The following is an 18,877-nucleotide window of genomic DNA, read 5'->3' as shown; positions in this document are numbered from 1 at the left end:
TAACTGACACTAGATCCGATCATTCGACATTGTCGCCTGACTGGCCAAAGCTAGATATCATCTCCAGTGTAAATGGAAGAATCAGGGTACCCAACCTGACAGACATTCCACAAGTCCTAAAGAAGCATGAACATTTCTGTCAGGTTCGCACGGTTTAACCACATGACATCACTCCCAACATAGACCCTGTCAATGTCCCAAAGTCTACTCCGACATCCGTCAGTGGCCCACACTCATCACCAGTGTCAGTTGACCCTGACCACATCTTATCTGAAAATTTCAAGTCCATGTTTGAGTCTGTGAATAGGGAATATGATGAAGTCTTTGACCCCAATATCACAGGCTACAATCGAGCATCCGGGCCCTTCCAAGCACAGGTCAACATGGGAAAGGTAAAGCCTCCACAACGCAAGGGTAGAGTTCCCCTGTACAGCAGAGATAAACTGGTTGAGCTACAACAAAAATTTGACGAACTTGAAGATTTGAGCCTATTTGTCCAACCCAAAGATGCCAATTCTCAGATGTAGGCCGTTACGTTACAGTAAACCACAACCCTCTTTGATGCCAGATGTGAACTCTACTCTGAGACAAATAGCCCAGTGGAAATACCTGATAACCACAGATCTGAGTAGTGCCTTCTACCAGATCCCCTTAGCAAAGGACTCTGTGAAATACTGTGGCGTTCTAACCCCTTTTAAGGCAGTTCGAATATATGCAAGATCAGCAATGGGTATGCCTGGTTCTGAGACAGCTCGTTTCTTCGGTGACTTATTGCAGGAGGGATCCATTGCGAAGTTAACAGATGATCTGTACTGTGGAGCGACAACCCTGACGATTTACTAGTTGTCTGGAAAAAAGTATTACAGGTACTCCAATACAATGGACTCAAGTTATCTGCAAAGAAGACATACATTGCCCCAAGATCAGCCACTATTTTAGGTTGGCATTGGACACAAGGTACCATAAAAGCAAGTCCTCACCGTGTCACCAATCTGGCCACTTGGTCACCGCCAGACACAGTCTTTGGCCGACGGTCGTTCATTGGAGCCTACAAAGTTTTGGCGAGAGTGATCCCTGGTTGTTCAAACCATCTGGCACCTTTAGATGAGGCCATCAGCGGTGGTTCCTCCAAAGACAAACTGACATGGACTGATGCCCTATTGGACGCCTTCAAACAGGCTCAGAAAGGACTTTCAACAACAAAGGCTATAATTTTGCCACGTCCAAATGATCAACTCTGGATCGTAACAGATGGAGCCGTCAAGAAACCAGGCATTGGCGCAACTTTATATGTCACCCGAGACAAAACCCTTCATGTCGCAAAGTTCTTTAGTGCAAAGCTTCGCAAACAACAAGTGAACTGGCTACCATGTGAAGTAGGAGCCCTATCGATAGCCACAGAAACCAAACACTTTAGCCCTTTTATCATTGAGTCAAAACACTAGGCATGCATTCTTACTGACAGTCGTCCATGCGTGCATGCATTTGAAAAACTGTGCCGTGGAGAGTTCTCTGCCAGCCCTCGCATCTCTACATTCTTGTCTACAGTCAGCCATTATCAAGCTACAGTACAGCATTTAGCTGGAGTAGCCAATACACTGCCTCACTTTGCGAGTCGCAAACTTCCTGAGTGCAGCAATCATTCATGTCAAGTTTGCTCATTCATTCAGCAAACTGAAGACTGTGTTGTGAGACAGTTTTCCATATAAGATGTCATACAAGGAAGCTCCAGACTTCCATTCACCAACAGATCAGTGTGGCGCACTGCCCAGGAAGAATGTGCCGACCACAGAAGGACGCGAGCTCATCTACTTCAAGGGGCGAGACCCTAAAAAAAACTCACAAACATCAAGGATGTGAAGAGATTCCTGATACTGTGACTATTGCCAAAGATGGCCTGCTGGTTGTACAACGGTCAGAACCATTATGCCCCATCAAAGAACGTATTGTGGTCCCAAGATCACTGACCCATTGACTGTTGACAGCTCTACACATCAAACTTGACCACCCCACTCCATACCAGATGAAGCAGCTGTGTCAAAGATACCTGTTTGCTCTTGTTCTGGACAAGTGTATCGAAGGAACATGTTCATCCTGCCACCGATGTCAGGCGCTGAAGAATACTCCACGTCATGCAGTTGAACAGACCACCTCTGACCCCCCTGAAGGAGTTGGATATTCGTTCTCTGCTGACGTCATGCGCAGGGAGCGTCAAATGATCCTTGTCGTAAGAGAATGTGTCACCTCTTACACGATGGCTTCAATCATAATAGATGAAAGGGGTCCAACCCTCAGAGACACATTTATCAGTCTTTGCTTTGAGATTTGCCCTCTTGATGGTCCTCCTGCTGTCGTTCGAACAGACCCTACTCCAGGTTTCCTCTCCATTCAGAATGACAAGTCCTCCACAAGAACAGAATCTCGGTTGAGATAGGGAGGGTGAAGAACATCAATAAAAATCCGGTTGCTGAAAAGGCCATCCAGGAACTAGAAGGTGAGATACTGCGTCAAAACCCTGTTCGTGGCCCTGTCTCTACAACTACATTAGCTGTAGCCATGGCTAGATTAAATACCCGCATCCGGTCCAGTGGCATGTCTGCAAGAGAAATGTTGATGCAGCGTGATCAGTTCACCAACAAACAACTCCCATCGCTAGACCGCCAGCTACTTACCAACCAACATGAAAATGGAAGTGCTAACCATGGTCCAAGCGAGCTTTCCAAAGCACCAGGAGGACAACGTTTACCCCCTGCAAATCTTAAGGTGGGCGACATTGTCTATTTACATGGCGACAGGAACAAAACCTGTGCTAGAAACCGGTACATCGTGGTATCCATTGAAGGGAACTGGTGTAACGTCCGCAAGTTTGTTGGGTCCCAACTTCGCAACACATCATATCACGTGAAAATATCAGAGTGTTACAAAGTACCCTCATCCATAGTGCCTGCTGACAACCACAGTGATGACATGAGCGATGACGAAGCACACTATCAACCAGGAACACCAACCTTCAGTACAGTTCAAGGAGATGCATACATTGACCCACTGTGTGCACTCAAGATCCCCGAGGAAATTGCTACACCTCCGCCTGTGGTCCAGATGTGGTCTCACCACAGAGCGACAGTCAGAGAACACTTTCTGATGATCATGTGACTGATAAAATGAATGAGTCTCCAGTTAATATGCCGGAGGTTAATGAACGTCCAAAACGGAAACGACGACCTCCACTGAGACTCGCGGACTATGTCACAGATTTCTAGTTCTACAACAAACCAAGTGTGTTTAAGTGTAAATGTGCATGCAAAAGGCAGAATAATCCCTTTTGAACCTGAGGATGGTCTCCTGAGGATGGTTCATTCACTCAAATTGTTGCTCAGGGTTCAAGTTCATATTATTGACTCCAGTTGAACTATTTAGTGTGTTTTATAATCCTGTCATTCATGACTGTCATTTCCTCTTGTAAATCATGTTGTGTTGAGGTGTATGTGTGCAAAACAAGGGCAGAATAATCCCTTTTGAACCTGAGGGCAGTCTACCTGATGATGGTTCAATCCATTATGTTGTTTCAGATTTCGGGTTCCTGTTAATGACTTATATTTGTCCATTTCAATGGGCTTTACAGTTATACCAATGGGCTTTACAGTATCATCATATGCCGGTTACAAGAGTTTATCGTTCCAGAAATTGATTTTGTTGGGATTGCTTAAATGATTTTCACACGAATTGAGGTTCTGTTCCCTACGATGTGTTTTACTTCTTAAAAAGAAAAGAAAAGGAAGTCATGCCATTAGCACTATATTGTATTCTGTTAGTTAAGACGTACAGAGTTACGTCCCTTAGTTCACACTTGCTCCTGTGACCGCGTCTCGCGAGCGGCGTGCGTTGTGTACGGTCCTGAATAAAATAAAATCGTTTGAGAAGACATTCAGTGTCCTGTGGATGAGAGAAGTGCAATACACAAAAGGTGATGTTCCTACCTTAGTGGCGCAGCAAAAGAAAAACATCAGGACGAATTCAAACTTAGATAGACACTATAGTCAAATAATTACAGAAATGGACATAAGAAGCGGATCAAAAATATTTTTGTGTACAATATCTTGACACATCAATGAATAACTCAGCAAAATTTCAAGACATTGCGTGAACGTTTCATTCAGACACTTGACTTCAGTATCTAGTGTGACCACCAAGAGTGGCAATAACTGCAGCAGAGCGTCTATGCATGGAGTGCAGCAACCGATTGATGAAGGCCATTGGCACCTGGAAGCACACTCTGAGAAAACCATGGCGCAATAAATCGGCTGTGTTCGGCCTTGGTATGACATTATTCAGTCTCCTCTGAACTTCATCCCAAAGAAGTTCAATTGGGTAAAAATCAGGACTAAGGGCTGGCCACTGCATATTTAAACACCGTTCTGCTCTCGGAAGTCCCATGTAGCCCTGGCAGTATGGGCCTGGGCGTTATCATGCTGGAAAATGTTGTTCCGGTGACGTGCCAAATGTGGTACGACGTGGGGTCTGAGAGCTTGGTCGATCTAGCGCACCGCTTTGATGTCGTCTCCTCTCCCTGGACCAAGGTTCTCGAACACCACAGGACCCACACTCTGGTTCAGGCCTATTCATCCCCATACCATAATGCTTGCGCCTCCCCACGAGTCTCTTTCCATGACACATTGGTCTGAGTAACGCTGGCCACGTCGACGCCATATTTTTGTTCTACCTTCTGCAGTTGATACGCAGTACCGACTCTCATCTGTGAACAGAACAGTTCTCGATTGCCTGTATCGCCAGTTTTGGTGTTGTAGGGCAAACTATAGACGTTCACGCTGATGACGAGGGGTGAGGATAGGTCCACGGTAAGGTCTACGCTGTTAAGACGTTGGCGTACTGTATCATTACTGATTGGTCTTCCGTGTGTTCCCACTGTCTGTTTCGGAAGCCTGCATGAAGGGATTCTGTACATGCTGTCGCACAGCATGGCGGTCTTGTCTTGTGGTCACCTTTGGTCTGTTAGTACGGGGGCGATCATTTGTGGTGTTGGTGGCCCGGAAACGTTCCTGCAGACCTGTAGATGGTCCGAACGTTGGCCTGGAAGTGTTTGGCAACGGCTTGTGCAGTGTGGCCAGCTTCAGGTCTTCCTAGCGCCTGGTTCCTCTGAGCTGCCGTGAGTCGCGGCATCCTGCTGACGTTGTAATGTGAATGTTTTAACCAGGTTTGGCTCAAAATCGGACCAATCTCAATCGAAGACTACTAAACATATAATGCTCAATGAAACACTGATAATAATCACAACATCAGACCAACTCTGATTTTTTTTTCAGAATTTATGTCCTGAAAATAAAAATAAAATTTTTCACAAACTCTCATTACAATTTTGACACCGATCACTATTTGTTACGAGGGAGGGCCAACATATTTTTCGCCCATGGGCGAGAATTTTTAATATCGCTCTAAATTAGCTGAATTAAGTCAAAATGAGTTGAATTTTGTTTCATGATACCTATAAGTATACACTCATTCATTTACAACCTCAAAAACAAGGAAAAACATGTATTTAGAGTAAAGTAAATATTCTCGCCAACATATTTTTCGCCCATGGGCGAGACCTTTTTTTCATATCGCACTAAGTTAGTCGAATTAAGTCAAAATGAGTTGAAATTTGTGTCATGATGCTTATAAATATACACTCATTTATTTACAATCTCCAAAACATGAATTCTGAGCAAACTTAAAAAAAATTCATTCAGCCTTGGCATATATTCATAACAACTGCATGTCAAAGCCCTTGTTAGAAAGTGCCCACAGTGCGGAGAAATTCTGGACTTTTGTTAGTCCAGAATTAAATTGTGACGTGTTAATTGCATATTCAGTGATTTGCTAAATATGTCAAGCGATGAAAGGTGGCATCCACGCGTTACAGAGACAATGCTGCCAACACTTCACACAAGAAGAATAGAAACAATACTGGTTCTCCTAACAATGCAGTTTCCTATATTGATTAGATTTATATACATCACTATAATGTATTATAATTAGGGCAGCATCTTTGTGTGTTTTGCGTGATCTTAAGTTTGGTCGGTCGGTGGGTCGGTTTAAAATAACGAAAATGACGAATTATTTAAGTCTTTTGTTCATATCTAAATCAGAAAAGAAACATCTTTAACTGGGCCTGTTTAGGACAGCCTTATGAAATCTTCCTAGGGGTAAAAGACCTGTCTTAAAAACAATTCACTCTGTTTTCGTTTTTTGGTGTACAGGAAATACAAAAATGTATTAAGTAAATGGTTTGGTGTAAAATTTGGTGTAAGAATTTGAATCCATAACACAGATTGCACTGCAAGCTAAGGCAGAGAACGGCAAAGGAAAACAGCAGAAAACATAAAAATAGATTGAATCAGATGTTACAAAGATAGACACATGTGTTATGAAAACGTTTTTTGACTTGTAAAATATATATGATAGTGTCTCAATAAATGAAATGTAAAAGAAGGAGAATGGTAATACCTTGCGCTCAGCCTTGCTGTGAAATGGTTACTTGTCCCCGACCTAGTCTTCATCCCAGAACTGACACGGGAAGGAAGCAATTGAAACAGTAGTCGATAGGTTCTGAGTTCGAGTCGGCGGTCAGCCTTGTGGATGTTCACGTGTCTTCGACCTAGTCTTCATCGTCTTAATAGGAAGGAAGCCATTGAAGCAGTAGTCGATAGGTTCTGAGTTCGAGTCGGCGGTCAGCCTTGTGGATGTTCACGTGTCTTCGACCTAGTCTTCATCGTCTTAATAGGAAGGAAGCCATTGAAGCAGTAGTCGATAGGTTCTGAGTTCGAGTCGGCGGTCAGCCTTGTGGATGTTCACGTGTCTTCGACCTAGTCTTCATCGTCTTAATAGGAAGGAAGCCATTGAAGCAGCAGTCACAGTTCGAGTTGGCGGCCAAATTACAGTAGGTCGGAGGATGAGACATGCAAAAAGTAAAAACACGCTGATTACCAGAGCCCCTATTCTCGAAACGTTCGTAGGCCTATGAATTTATAATTTTGATCGTAGCCAATGTGTTAAGAATGGGCTTAAGAAGTTCGAAGGACTACGAACGTTTCGGGAATAGCTAGCCAGCTCCTTGTCTGTATTTGAACATGTTTATTTGTTTTACTTATCTAACATAATGCTTCGTACACTGGCTGAGGACAAAGGACGTGTTGAACACACTCATCTGTGAAGAGGAGAAGGTGCACATTAGAACGAGCGAGGGACATACAAGAAATCCCAGGAGACATACCATCTTCTGTAAAACCCCGTTGAACCAGACCGTTAACAGTGAAGACATCAGGCTAAATGAATGTTCTATAAATATTATACACAAGTCAAACAGTTAAGCGTGTGTGTACGGTATTGCGTTATCACAGACAATATACAAAATATATTCATTGATAATCCACTGTACATGGGGACATTTTTATCTCTCCATAGCACACACAAAATGATACAAAATATACACATACTTTATGTGAATATCCGAATATTCCTCGATCCCGTCTTAAAGGGCAGTTTGACGTTTCCTTTTGACGGGTGTGTGTGTGGTGTGTGTGTGTAGATAACGTCATTATAAATTGATTACGAACGCGTTATTAGTACACATGGCAGCTGTGTATTGGTATATCATATGGTACTTTATTGATGTATCATGTGGTAATTACCCATGAACTTACCGGTGACAGCCGTCACTGATGGAAGCTTCAGACCTGCTACTGATACACTCACCTTTAACTAGGTGGAGCATGGAATTGTTATTACTTGTTAACATGCTCGAACACCGGTCAGACATCTCATTCTCTGTTCCGTATTACACATTAGTCATACCCAGCACCTCTCACATTCCAGCCACACAGTAACACAATACTGCCTTGCATACAAATATATACAACCATGCTAGAGGAGTCAACGCATGTGGGAAAATCTTTAACAGACATTTAAATGAGCGACAAACATAATCTTCGGTTACCCAAGAATCAACATTCTGTTGAATGTTGTATATACGCAGTAATTTGTTTTGATTAACCTATATAATATCGTACAGCAGGCATTAATAGTATCGCTTTAATTTGCTTCTTGTTGGTACAACACCGCATTCTTATGCGTGCAGATGTTAACGTATTATTTCAGCTTGGACATCGAAACGTACAGTGTAACAAGGAAGTAATGTTACCTACTTGTATTGAGCACTATCTTACCTGTACTCAATGTTATGACTTCAGGTGAAGTAGATTCTGTCGAGGCACCCTCTGTAGATGTTGTAGGTGTGGTTCCGGTGGCAGAAGCTGTTGACATACTTGTTGTGTCGGTTGGCGTCTCCGTGGTCATAAGGGTTGATGTAACTGTGGTTGTGGGGGTTGGTGTATCTTTGGTCATAGCTGGGGGCTGTATTGTTCTGCCGGATTGTGGGGCTGATGTATCTGTGGTTGGCTGTACTTGTTGTGCCGGTTATCTCTGTGGACATAGGGGTTGATGTAACTGTAACTGTGGTTGTGGGGGTTGATGTATCTGTGGTTGTGGGGGTTGATGTATCTGTGGTTGTGGGGGTTGATGTAACTGTGGTCATAGCCATAGAGCCATAGAGATCTTTAACAGACATTTAAATGAGCGACAAACACAATCTTCGGTTACCCAAGAATCAACATTCAACTGCTGTTGAATTGAAATACGCAGTAATTTGTTTTGATTAACCTATACAACAAGTATTATTGGTATCGCTTTTCTTAGCTTCTTGTTGGTTCAACACCGCTTTCTTATTCGTGCAGATGTTAACGTATTGTTTCAACTTGTAAATCGAAACGTACAGTGTAACAAGGAAGTAATGTTACTACATATATTGAGCGCTATCCTACCTGTACTAAATGTTATGACTTCAGGTGAAGTAGATTCTGTCGAGGCACCCTCTGTAGATGTTGTAGGTGTGGTTCCGGTGGAAGAAGTAGTTGACTCGCTTGTTGATGCCCGGTCGATGGCTGTATCTGTTGTTGAGTCGGTTGGCGTTGCTGTGGTCGGAGAGCTTGATGTAACTGTGGTTGTGGCGGTTGCGGTGTTTATAACCTTGGTTACCTCGGTTGTCATTGCCCGGCCGGTAATAGCGTTCCCTTTTGACGGCGGGGTAGATAACGTCATTATAAATTGATTACGAACGCGCTACATGTACTCCTGATTAACCTATATAATATTATATAACAGGTATTAATAGTATCGCTATTATTACTAGCTTCTTGGTGGTTCAACACCGCATTCTTATGCGTACAGCCAACACATATTATGCGTATTGTTTCAACTTGTAAATCGAAACGTACAGTGTAACAAGGAAGTAATGTTACTACATATATTGAGCACTATCCTACCTGTACTCAATGGTATGACTTCAGTTGAAGAAGATTCTCTCGAGGCACCCTCTGTAGATGTTGTAGGTGTGGTTCCGGTGGAAGAAGTAGTTGACTCGCTTGTTGATGCCCGGTCGATGGCTGTATCTGTTGTTGAGTCGGTTGGCGTTGCTTTGGTCGGAGAGCTTGATGTAACTGTGGTTGACTCGGTTGTACTCGTTGCGACGCTTGTTGAACTTGACTCTGATCCCGGTACTGGCATGTACAAGATCATGAAGCATGTTCAGTGTATGACGGCAATAAGATGCTTTAACACCTTAAGAATTAAACTACAAAAAGAACACACAGACCCACAAGGTTCAAAACACAACAGGGGCGGTGGGGTAGCCTAGTGGTTAAAGCGTTCGCTCGTCACGCCGAAGACCCGGGTTCGATTCCCCACATGGGCACAATGTGTTAAGCCCATTTCTGGTGTCCCCCGCTGTGATATTGCTGGAATATTGCTAAAAGCGGCGTAAAACTAAACTCAGTCAATCAGTCAGTCAAAACACAACATAACACTATGATCAATGGGGACCATACAACTCTTGCAGCCACTAGGTACAGCGAGTTAATGTGGCTTTCCCATCCTTACAAGGTACCCATTCACATCTGGGTGGACTGGGACAACATCGTCACAGTACCTTGTCCAATTTTACTGCACCTCGCTGTACCCGTAACTAGGTGTTTGCACTTATGTATGTGGCCACCATCTGGTCATTTACCAACGGTTTCGTGAGTTCTTTTAATTTGAAAGGTCACATGCAACCAAAAAATGAAACGTAATTAAAACACAGTTATCACTTATTCATGACATATAAAATACATTGCTGGTTATGAAAAAACATATAAACAAAATTATAAGCGTACAATCGCAAATCAGAAGTGCAAAATTGTGTACTTCGGTTTACTTTCCAAGAAACGAAGCAGCCGGGATACCGAACCCAGTCAGAGCGAGTGGGTGTGCACTCAAGTGTAACGGCTGGTTCATTTGCAGATGCCCTCACGGCTAATTGTGTGTGTGTATATATAGAGATGTTGGGTTTTGTAAATACATGCTCATTTTTTGTGTATAACATTTTGCAATCAACAGACATCATAACATGTCATGTGTTCAACTATCACACCTGCCTGTCTGTGTAATTACATAATGTGACAGAGACCGAACTCGGGCAATAAATCAAAGCATTTTGTTTATGGTGTATAGCCTGATTGGTTTTAAGTTCAAAATGCATGCGGTCAGTGATAGCAGCTGTGTATTGAATATTGTCATTAGCAGACAGGCAGGCAGACACACAGGTGTCAACAAAACAAGACATTGAGTTTTGTCTGTGACAACGACATATCTATATCACAGTTAGAAATTCTGTCAACGCTAAATAATGACATTGCTTTTACGTATCGAACTGAGAAAGTGTCTCGGTAAGAAGAACGTGTGGTGAAATAGACAAATGAAATTATATAAACAGTTAATTTACTGTCATAACATATAAAGCTCGTGCCTGTGAGATATCAACAAAACATTAGAAAAATAGCTCACACCAAAGCCTTCACCGAGTATTCACCCGACAGCCCGCTTCCAAGCTGCGCGAACCTATTTACTTGCGCACGTGCTATGAGCGCAGCCCAGCTGTTGAAACCCGTTTTCCCCAGAAAAGTCTGGGGAAAATTAGTGAAACGTTTGAACTCCGATTTCGCGCGTTTTTTTTCATCGCGTTATTTTTCAACTTTATATGTTGAATTTGCATTTTTGACGATTTGTTTCGGTAAGTCCATACCGAAAGGTATCAGAATCTGCAAAGTTGTGTTTTACGTTGCATGTGACCTTTAACACACTGGGTTGTGTACTGTACACTAGGGGTTGTTATAACACTGAAAGAGTCTGCGCACAAAGTTGACTCCAATGTTTTTACGCCCTGTCACAGGTGGGCTCGATCCCGGCACCTCCAAGCTCGCTGGATCACTAGCCTGGTGCTTTAGACTGCTCGCCCTCTTTCAAGAGAAAGAGTGAAATAATGCAGAAATGGAAATATGACAGAATTTGAAAATTGCTATGACACGATCCATTTACGTTTCGTATGTTCCTGTTGGACATTCCTGTAAGGAAGTCTTTACCCAAGTCTCGAATAAATGTTTCCGTGGTTCACTGTGACTGCCACTATGACTGTTCGTTACAGTTGTGTTGAACACTTTCTTTTAAATAAGTATACAACAGCCACAAAGAGACTGCCTTTGCACATTGAATTACGTGGCTAATTATGAGCTGAACTTTTGCCATCGAGTTTATTGGCTATTGAGTTTCATTATTGTAGTTGATTGTATTCAAATTGAAGTAGGAAAACAACGCCCTGCTATGAACTGACAGTTTCCACAGTTTCACAGTACCACTACTACTACTTCTACTACTACTACTACTACTACTACTACTACTACTACTACTACTACCTACTACTACTACTACTACTACTACTACTACTACTACTACTACTATTACCAGTACTACCAGTACGGTATTTCTGTAGTCAAATCATTACTACCACTACTTCTACAGCTACTACTACTACTACTACTACTACTTACTACTACTACTACTACTACTACTACTACCAGTACTACCAGTACGGTATTTCTGTAGTCAAATCATTACTACCACTACTTCTACAGCTACTACTATCTACTACTACTACTACTACTACTACTACTACTACTACTGCTGTTACAACTAAGAGTAATACCAATAATATCATCATCGTAATATCAATGACATCTATTGTATGTATATTTTTACTTGAAAGTTAGTCGTTTCCAGTTTCGGAAACATCATCATGACGTCACCGGTCTGACACTTGAAAGTCTGACGCTGAGGGAATGCTGCTGCAACTGCTGCTAGTCATGAGTTTTGACGCTGGTAGGGAATGCTGCTGCTGCTGCTAGTCATGAGTCTGACGCTGGTAGGGAATGCTGTTGCAACTGCTGCTAGTCATGAGTCTGACGCCGGTAGGGAATGCCACGGTGAAACCAACATGACCGATCCCCCGCTAAAACCTTCCACCGAGAATCTGAACGTGGGTTTAGATATAATGAATGAATGTTACTTTGTGTTATCACAGCAATTTACGTTTGTATTTACAGGAATTCCACAGTGTCTATTCAGTGTGTATAAATCTTTTGAGTGTGTCTAACAGTGTATAATAATAACAATGGTAACCTGGTTGTTCAGATGTTTGAGACGCCACTGTTTACTGTGCATAGTTGCCTCCCTTCAGCGTCACAGAAACGTATGATTGTGGGTTCGAATCCAAGATTCCCCCTTATTAGATTTCTGGATTAGTCGGAACTATACACTTGCTCGTGGATTTTGAAACCGTGGCAAATTTCCACTTTTGACTTTCCTCAAAATTCAGGCTGACCCACCTTAAAAAATACAGGCGACGTCAAAACAATCCCTCCCATTTTCACACTCTGGTTTACCCGAGTACCATTAAGCGACAATGCTATGTCAATGAACGGAAGTATTTGAAAATGTCAGTGGCGTCTATGTCTATCTCAGCAGAATGCTTTCCGACAGTTATATCATTAAAGGTTTTTAACGTACTTGTCCTGCTTAAACATAGAACCACGCTGGCAGAATGACTTCCGAATGATATTTTGACATTAGTTGTTGAAATAGTTCAAATTAGTTTTCATGTGGACCTTATGACATTGGTCTTTAAGGTGAAAGAGGTTCCATTCTGACGTACATTGATATAAATGACATTTTTATGCGACAGATCGTTTGATTGAACGGATACATGACAACAACAAATAACCAACGAAAAAGATTTACATCAGAATGTTAAATTAGCGGGGACAGGCGCCTGTCAATTGTACAACGGCACCCTGGCAGTATAAGATTGACCTTTCACGTTAAACTAATCCCCTTCCCCCTACCCCGGCAATCCCCAACATCCAACCCAACCCTACACACACACACACACACACACACACGCATGCACGCACGCACGCACGCACGCACACACACACACACACACACACACACACACACACACACACACACACACACACACACACACACACACACACAAACACAAATCACCCAAAAACAAATCGCACAATAAAATACTTAAATGATACAAAAATAACCATAAGCCAGAAACTAATCAAAGTATATCTTTCATCGCTCTTTGTAGTGAGTATGTAGGAAAGTGAAGATTGTTTGTCGCTGCAAACAAGATGCCATAGATTACAGAACATCAAATGTTACAGGTTTCGACGAGACACAATCAAGGACCCTGAGGCAGACATCATGATACATTATAGAAACGCATCTGCGGCTCGACGTTGTTGTCAGAGTCATTGAGTGAGTGAGTGGGTGAGTTTAACGCCGTCTTCAATGAAAGATACTTCAAGAATGAATAATTATTTTATGCAACAAACGTGTGACCGATTCACAGCTGCGACGTCATTCGTATCCCTCGCGTACACATACAATTGTGTGGCTTATTGAATATATTAGGATACTGGTATACATTTAACGTCTTTAATGCGTTAACGTGTTGGACTTTAGCCCCCGGCTTCACCTTGGGGGACCAAATTCAATATATATGTCGTGCTTGTACGAATCAATATTTGTGAACTGCTTTCCGTGATAGCATTGACCTAAAGTTCACATAGCACAAGCTCACAGCAGCTACGGGGACTTTGCTATCGTAGCATGGATTGCGATATTATCTTGAAGAGTTTTCAAGCAGTTGAATTTTAAATATACATTCCTGCTTTCTGTTTCTGTATGTGCCCTCCACAAGTACACGTACAATGAAAACTGCACATAGAGTGGGTGACTGACTGATTGGATGCGTGGGTGAGTTTGGGGTGTATGAGTGAGTGAGTGATTGAGTGGCGCATATCATCTTTCTACCGTTGGTACCCTACATCATTTCGAGTACATACACATGAAGAGTACATCATTAGGTCCAATGGTATCAGTTAAATCAGAACATCCTCACTGCGTTAACTGTGAACCCAGAACAAGTAAGCTGATTAACTATGAGCCCGCAGTGTCACCACGATTAAGTTAGTTAGTTGACTGTGAGCCCATAGTGTTACCACGAACAAGTCGGTTGGTGAACTGTAAACCCATAGTGTCACCACGAACAAGTAACCTGATTAACTGTGAGCCCATAGTGTCACCACGAACAAGTCGGTTGGTGAACTGTAAACCCATAGTGTCACCACGAACAAGTAACCTGATTAACTGTGAGCCCAGAGTGTCACCACGAACAAGTCATGTAAACCCATAGTGTCACCACGAACAAGTTGGTTGGTGAACTGTAAACCCATAGTGTCACCACGAACAAGTAACCTGATTAACTGTGAGCCCATAGTGTCACCACGAACAAGAAACTGTCAATAGTGTCACGGTTGGTGAACTGTAAACCCATAGTGTCACCACGAACAAGTAACCTGATTAACTGTGAGCCCATAGTGTCACCACGAACAAGTTAGCTGGTTAACTGTAAACCCATAGTGTCACCACGAACAAGTAAGCTGATTAACTGTGAGCCCATAGTGTCACCACGAACAAGTTGGTTGGTGAACTGTAAACCCATAGTGTCACCACGAACAAGTTGGCTGGTTAACTGTGAGCCCATAGTGTCACCACGAAGTGAAGTGTCATCACACGGTTGGTGAACTGTAAACCCATAGTGTCACCACGAACAAGTCAAACCACCACGATGTTAACTGTGAGCCCAGTGTCCCCAGTGTCACCACGAACAAGTCGGTTGGTGAACTGTAAACCCATAGTGTCACCACGAACAAGTAAGCTGATTAACTGTGAGCCCATAGTGTCACCACGAACAAGGATTAACTGTGAGCCCAGAGTGTCACCACGAACAAGTTGGTTGGTGAACTGTAAACCCATAGTGTCACCACGAACAAGTAACCTGGTTAACTGTGAGCCCAGAGTGTCACCACGAACAAGTTGGTTGGTGAACTGTAAACCCATAGTGTCACCACGAACAAGTAAAGAATAGTGTCACCACGAACAAGTTGGTTGGTGAACTGTAAACCCATAGTGTCACCACGAACAAGTAACCTGATTAACTGTGACACCATAGTGTCACCACGAACAAGTTGGCTGGTGAACTGTAAAACCATAGTGTCACCCATAGTGTCACGAACAAGTCGGTTGGTGAACTGTAAACCCATAGTGTCACCACGAACAAGTAACCTGGTTAACTGTGAGCCCAGAGTGTCACCACGAACAAGTCGGTTGGTGAACTGTAAACCCATAGTGTCACCACGAACAAATCACTTGGTTAACTGTGAGCCCAGAGTGTCACCACGAACAAGTAAACTGATTAATTGTGAGCCCATAGTCTCACCACGAACAAATCACTTGGTTAACTGTGAGCCCATAGTGTCACCACGAACAAGTCAAATCCGTATAGTGGTTAACGAACAAGTCTCCAGAGCCCAAGAGTTTCACCACGAACAAATCACTTGGTTAACTGTGAAACGGAATATTGACAACAACTAACTACTGCAACTAAGTAGTTGGCGTTGAAATACCTTGTTTTTATAGGGCCCCAATGTAAGAATATGAACACTTTATCACTGGCAATCGCTTAATTCTTTAGGCTGATGTAGTGATTCAATGTAACAGTAACTGAAGATACATTTCACATAAATTATATGGGTTGTCAATGTGTGTGGATGTTCAGTGTTAGTGTGAGAAGAAACATGTCACACACCACAATTGGTTAACAATGTGTGTGGATGTTCAGTGTTAGTGTGTGAGAAGGTATAATATCGTATACCATCATATTCTCTGTGTGTGTGGATGTTCAGTGTTAGTGTAAGAAGATGCATGTCACACACCACAATCGCCAACCGTGTCAATGTGTGATGTTCAGTGTTAGTGTGAGAAGATACATGTCGTTACCATCATTGGTTCTCGTGTGTGTGGATGTTCAGTGTTAGTGTGAGAAAGATACGTCACACACCACAATCGGTTGTCAAATGTGCGTGGATGTTCAGTGTTAGTGTGAGAAGATACATTTCATACCCACAATTGGTTGTCTGTGTGCGTGGATGATCACTGCTGCGTGTGAGAAGATACATGTCATACACCACAATTGGTTGTCTGTGTGTGTGGGATGGTCACTGTTAGTGTGAGAAGATATATGTAACACACCACATTTGATTGTCTGTGTGCGTAGGTGTTCACTGCTAGTGTGAGAGAAACATGTCATATACCACAATTGGTTGTCTGTGTGCGTGGATGGTCACTGCTAGTGTGAGAAGAAACATGTCATATACCCACAATTGGCTGTCAATGTGTGGATGTTCAGTGTTAGTTTTGAGAAGATACATATCATATGCCACAATTGGTTGTCTGTGTGTGTGGATGTTCGAGTGTTAGTGTGAGAAGATGTATGTCACACACCACAATCAGTTGTCAAATGTGTGTGGATGTTCAGTGTTAGTGTGAGAAGATACATGTCATATACCATCATTGGTTCTTTGTGTGTGTGGATGTTCAGTGTTAGTGTGAGAGATGCATGTCACACACCACAATCGGTTGTCAATGTGTGTGGATGTTCAGTGTTAGTGTGAGAAGATACATGTCATATACCACGATTGGTTGTCTGTGTGTGTGGATGTTCAGTGTTAGTGTGAGAAGATACATGTCATATACCACAATTGGTTGTCTGTGTGCGTGGATGATTACTGTTAGTGTGAGAAGAAACATGTCACACACCACAATTGGTTGTCTGTGTGCGTGGATGATCACTGCTAGTGTGAGAAGATACATGTCATACACCACAATTGGTTGTCTGTGTGCGTGGATGGTCACTGTTAGTGTGAGAAGATACATGTCACACACCACAATTGGTTGTCTGTGTGCGTGGATGGTCACTGCTAGTGTGAGAGAAACATGTCATATACCACAATTGGTTGTCTGTGTGCGTGGATGTTCACTGTTAGTGTGAGAAGATACATGTCACACACCACAATTGGTTGTCATGTGTGTGGATGTTCAGTGTTAGTGTGAGAAGATACATGTCATACACCACAATTGGTTGTATATGTGCGTGGATGATCACTGTTAGTGTGAGAAGATACATGTCACACACCACAATTGGTTGTATATGTGCGTGGATGATCACTGTTAGTGTGAGAAGATACATGTCATACACCACAATTGGTTGTCTGTGTGCGTGGATGATCACTGCTAGTGTGAGAAGATACATGTCACACACCACAATTGGTTGTCTATATGAGTGGATGGTCACTGCTAGTGTGAGAAGATACATGTCACACACCACAATTGGTTGTCTATATGAGTGGATGTTCAGTGTTGGAGTGAGAAGGGTGGACTTCAGGTCGTCAAATTTTCAAATATGGTCCGGAAACTTGGCCGATAATATTATAACGGTAAAACACACTAGAATTTTAAGTTTCTTACCGGCCGTTAGGCTGAGACACAGCAGTGTCAGGAGCAAATTCCGTCGTGCAGCCATTGTCTTGTTCCTTCCCTGGCACACTGAATACAGTAAGTCGTGATGTCATATATACCTGAGGGTCCTACACGGTAGTTCAACGTGTGAAAACATGTTTTGACGCCACATGACCTTAGGCACTGATCGGATTGATAACAAACGACATGAATAAATATATATGGGTGTATTTTGTGCTTGCAGGGACAGCTTTCTTGTTAATGTAACATGAGATTAAACAGCGATACACTGTTAGGGTACATAGAGTATAGAGGTATATATGTAGCAGTACAGAGATGCAAACAGGGTATACAGGCCTATGGAGTAGTTCGGAGATTTAAACATGGTATGGATTTATACAGGTAGAGAGGTGTTGATAGTATAAGCAGGATATCAACAGGATATATAGATATTTGGGGTATACATAACCGATTAGTACTATGTAACAACGTTTCAACACGTTGTACAGTGAACCCGTATTTTGTGGTTTGTTTGCTTTTGTTGGGGAGCAGTGGTGTAATAATATGTACAGATGTGGACTTTGACTACATTTAGGCAGAATGATATCGACTCGAAATTGCTGCGAAGGTATTTTCCCAGAATCATCTTCCTTAGATGGTATTATAGAATTGTTAAGCATATTTTGTCTTGGGTATAAATGTGGGAGTGAACTCTTGCCGCTCATCTCACATTACATTTTATACAATATAATTTAAAACATCTATAACGACAATTATGGTAATAGTCTCAGCAAACAGAAATCCAATTTTGAAGAAATGCCTAAGAAGAGAGTGTCCTTGGTACGATGATCATCCTCTAAACTGTTGGTCTTCATATGGCTTCAAATGTAATGTGAGTGAGTGAGTTTAGTTTTACGCCGCACTCGGCAATATTCCAGATATATGACGCCGGTATGTAAAGAATTGAGTCTGGCGCAAACAATCCAGTGATCAACAGCATGAAAATCGATCTTTACAA

The 18,877-nt window shown here is 42.5% G+C and overlaps 1 protein-coding gene and 1 long non-coding RNA gene across 5 annotated transcripts in view; one reads left to right on the top strand and one right to left on the bottom strand.

Annotated features, from left to right (window-relative positions):
- Positions 1-18,877, bottom strand: part of LOC124262900 (cell wall protein DAN4-like) — a 45,650-nt gene that overhangs the window by 9,616 nt on the left and 17,157 nt on the right. Inside the window, exons 1-5 of one of the 4 annotated variants that reach the window (XM_046697493.1) lie at positions 17,869-17,941; positions 9,378-9,611; positions 8,877-9,125; positions 8,223-8,366; positions 6,505-7,736 (exon numbers count right to left, since the gene is read on the bottom strand). In XM_046697493.1, the coding sequence (XP_046553449.1) occupies positions 7,663-7,736; positions 8,223-8,366; positions 8,877-9,125; positions 9,378-9,611; positions 17,869-17,923 (756 nt within the window). In that variant the 5' untranslated portion in view covers positions 17,924-17,941 and the 3' untranslated portion in view covers positions 6,505-7,662. Of the gene's footprint in view, positions 1-6,504; positions 8,367-8,876; positions 9,126-9,377; positions 9,612-17,868; positions 17,942-18,877 lie in introns of those variants that run through there. The other 3 variants (XR_006894720.1, XR_006894719.1, XR_006894718.1) reach the window with 3 other exon arrangements.
- Positions 1-18,877, top strand: part of LOC124262903 — a 29,895-nt gene that overhangs the window by 8,639 nt on the left and 2,379 nt on the right. The gene's annotated exons all lie outside the window — the stretch shown is intronic.

This window comes from Haliotis rubra, unplaced genomic scaffold (assembly GCF_003918875.1).
Source record: "Haliotis rubra isolate DU_JTF1 unplaced genomic scaffold, ASM391887v1 Scf86, whole genome shotgun sequence".
Taxonomy (NCBI): domain Eukaryota; kingdom Metazoa; phylum Mollusca; class Gastropoda; order Lepetellida; family Haliotidae; genus Haliotis; species Haliotis rubra.
This window is presented reverse-complemented; position numbering and strand designations above follow the sequence as displayed.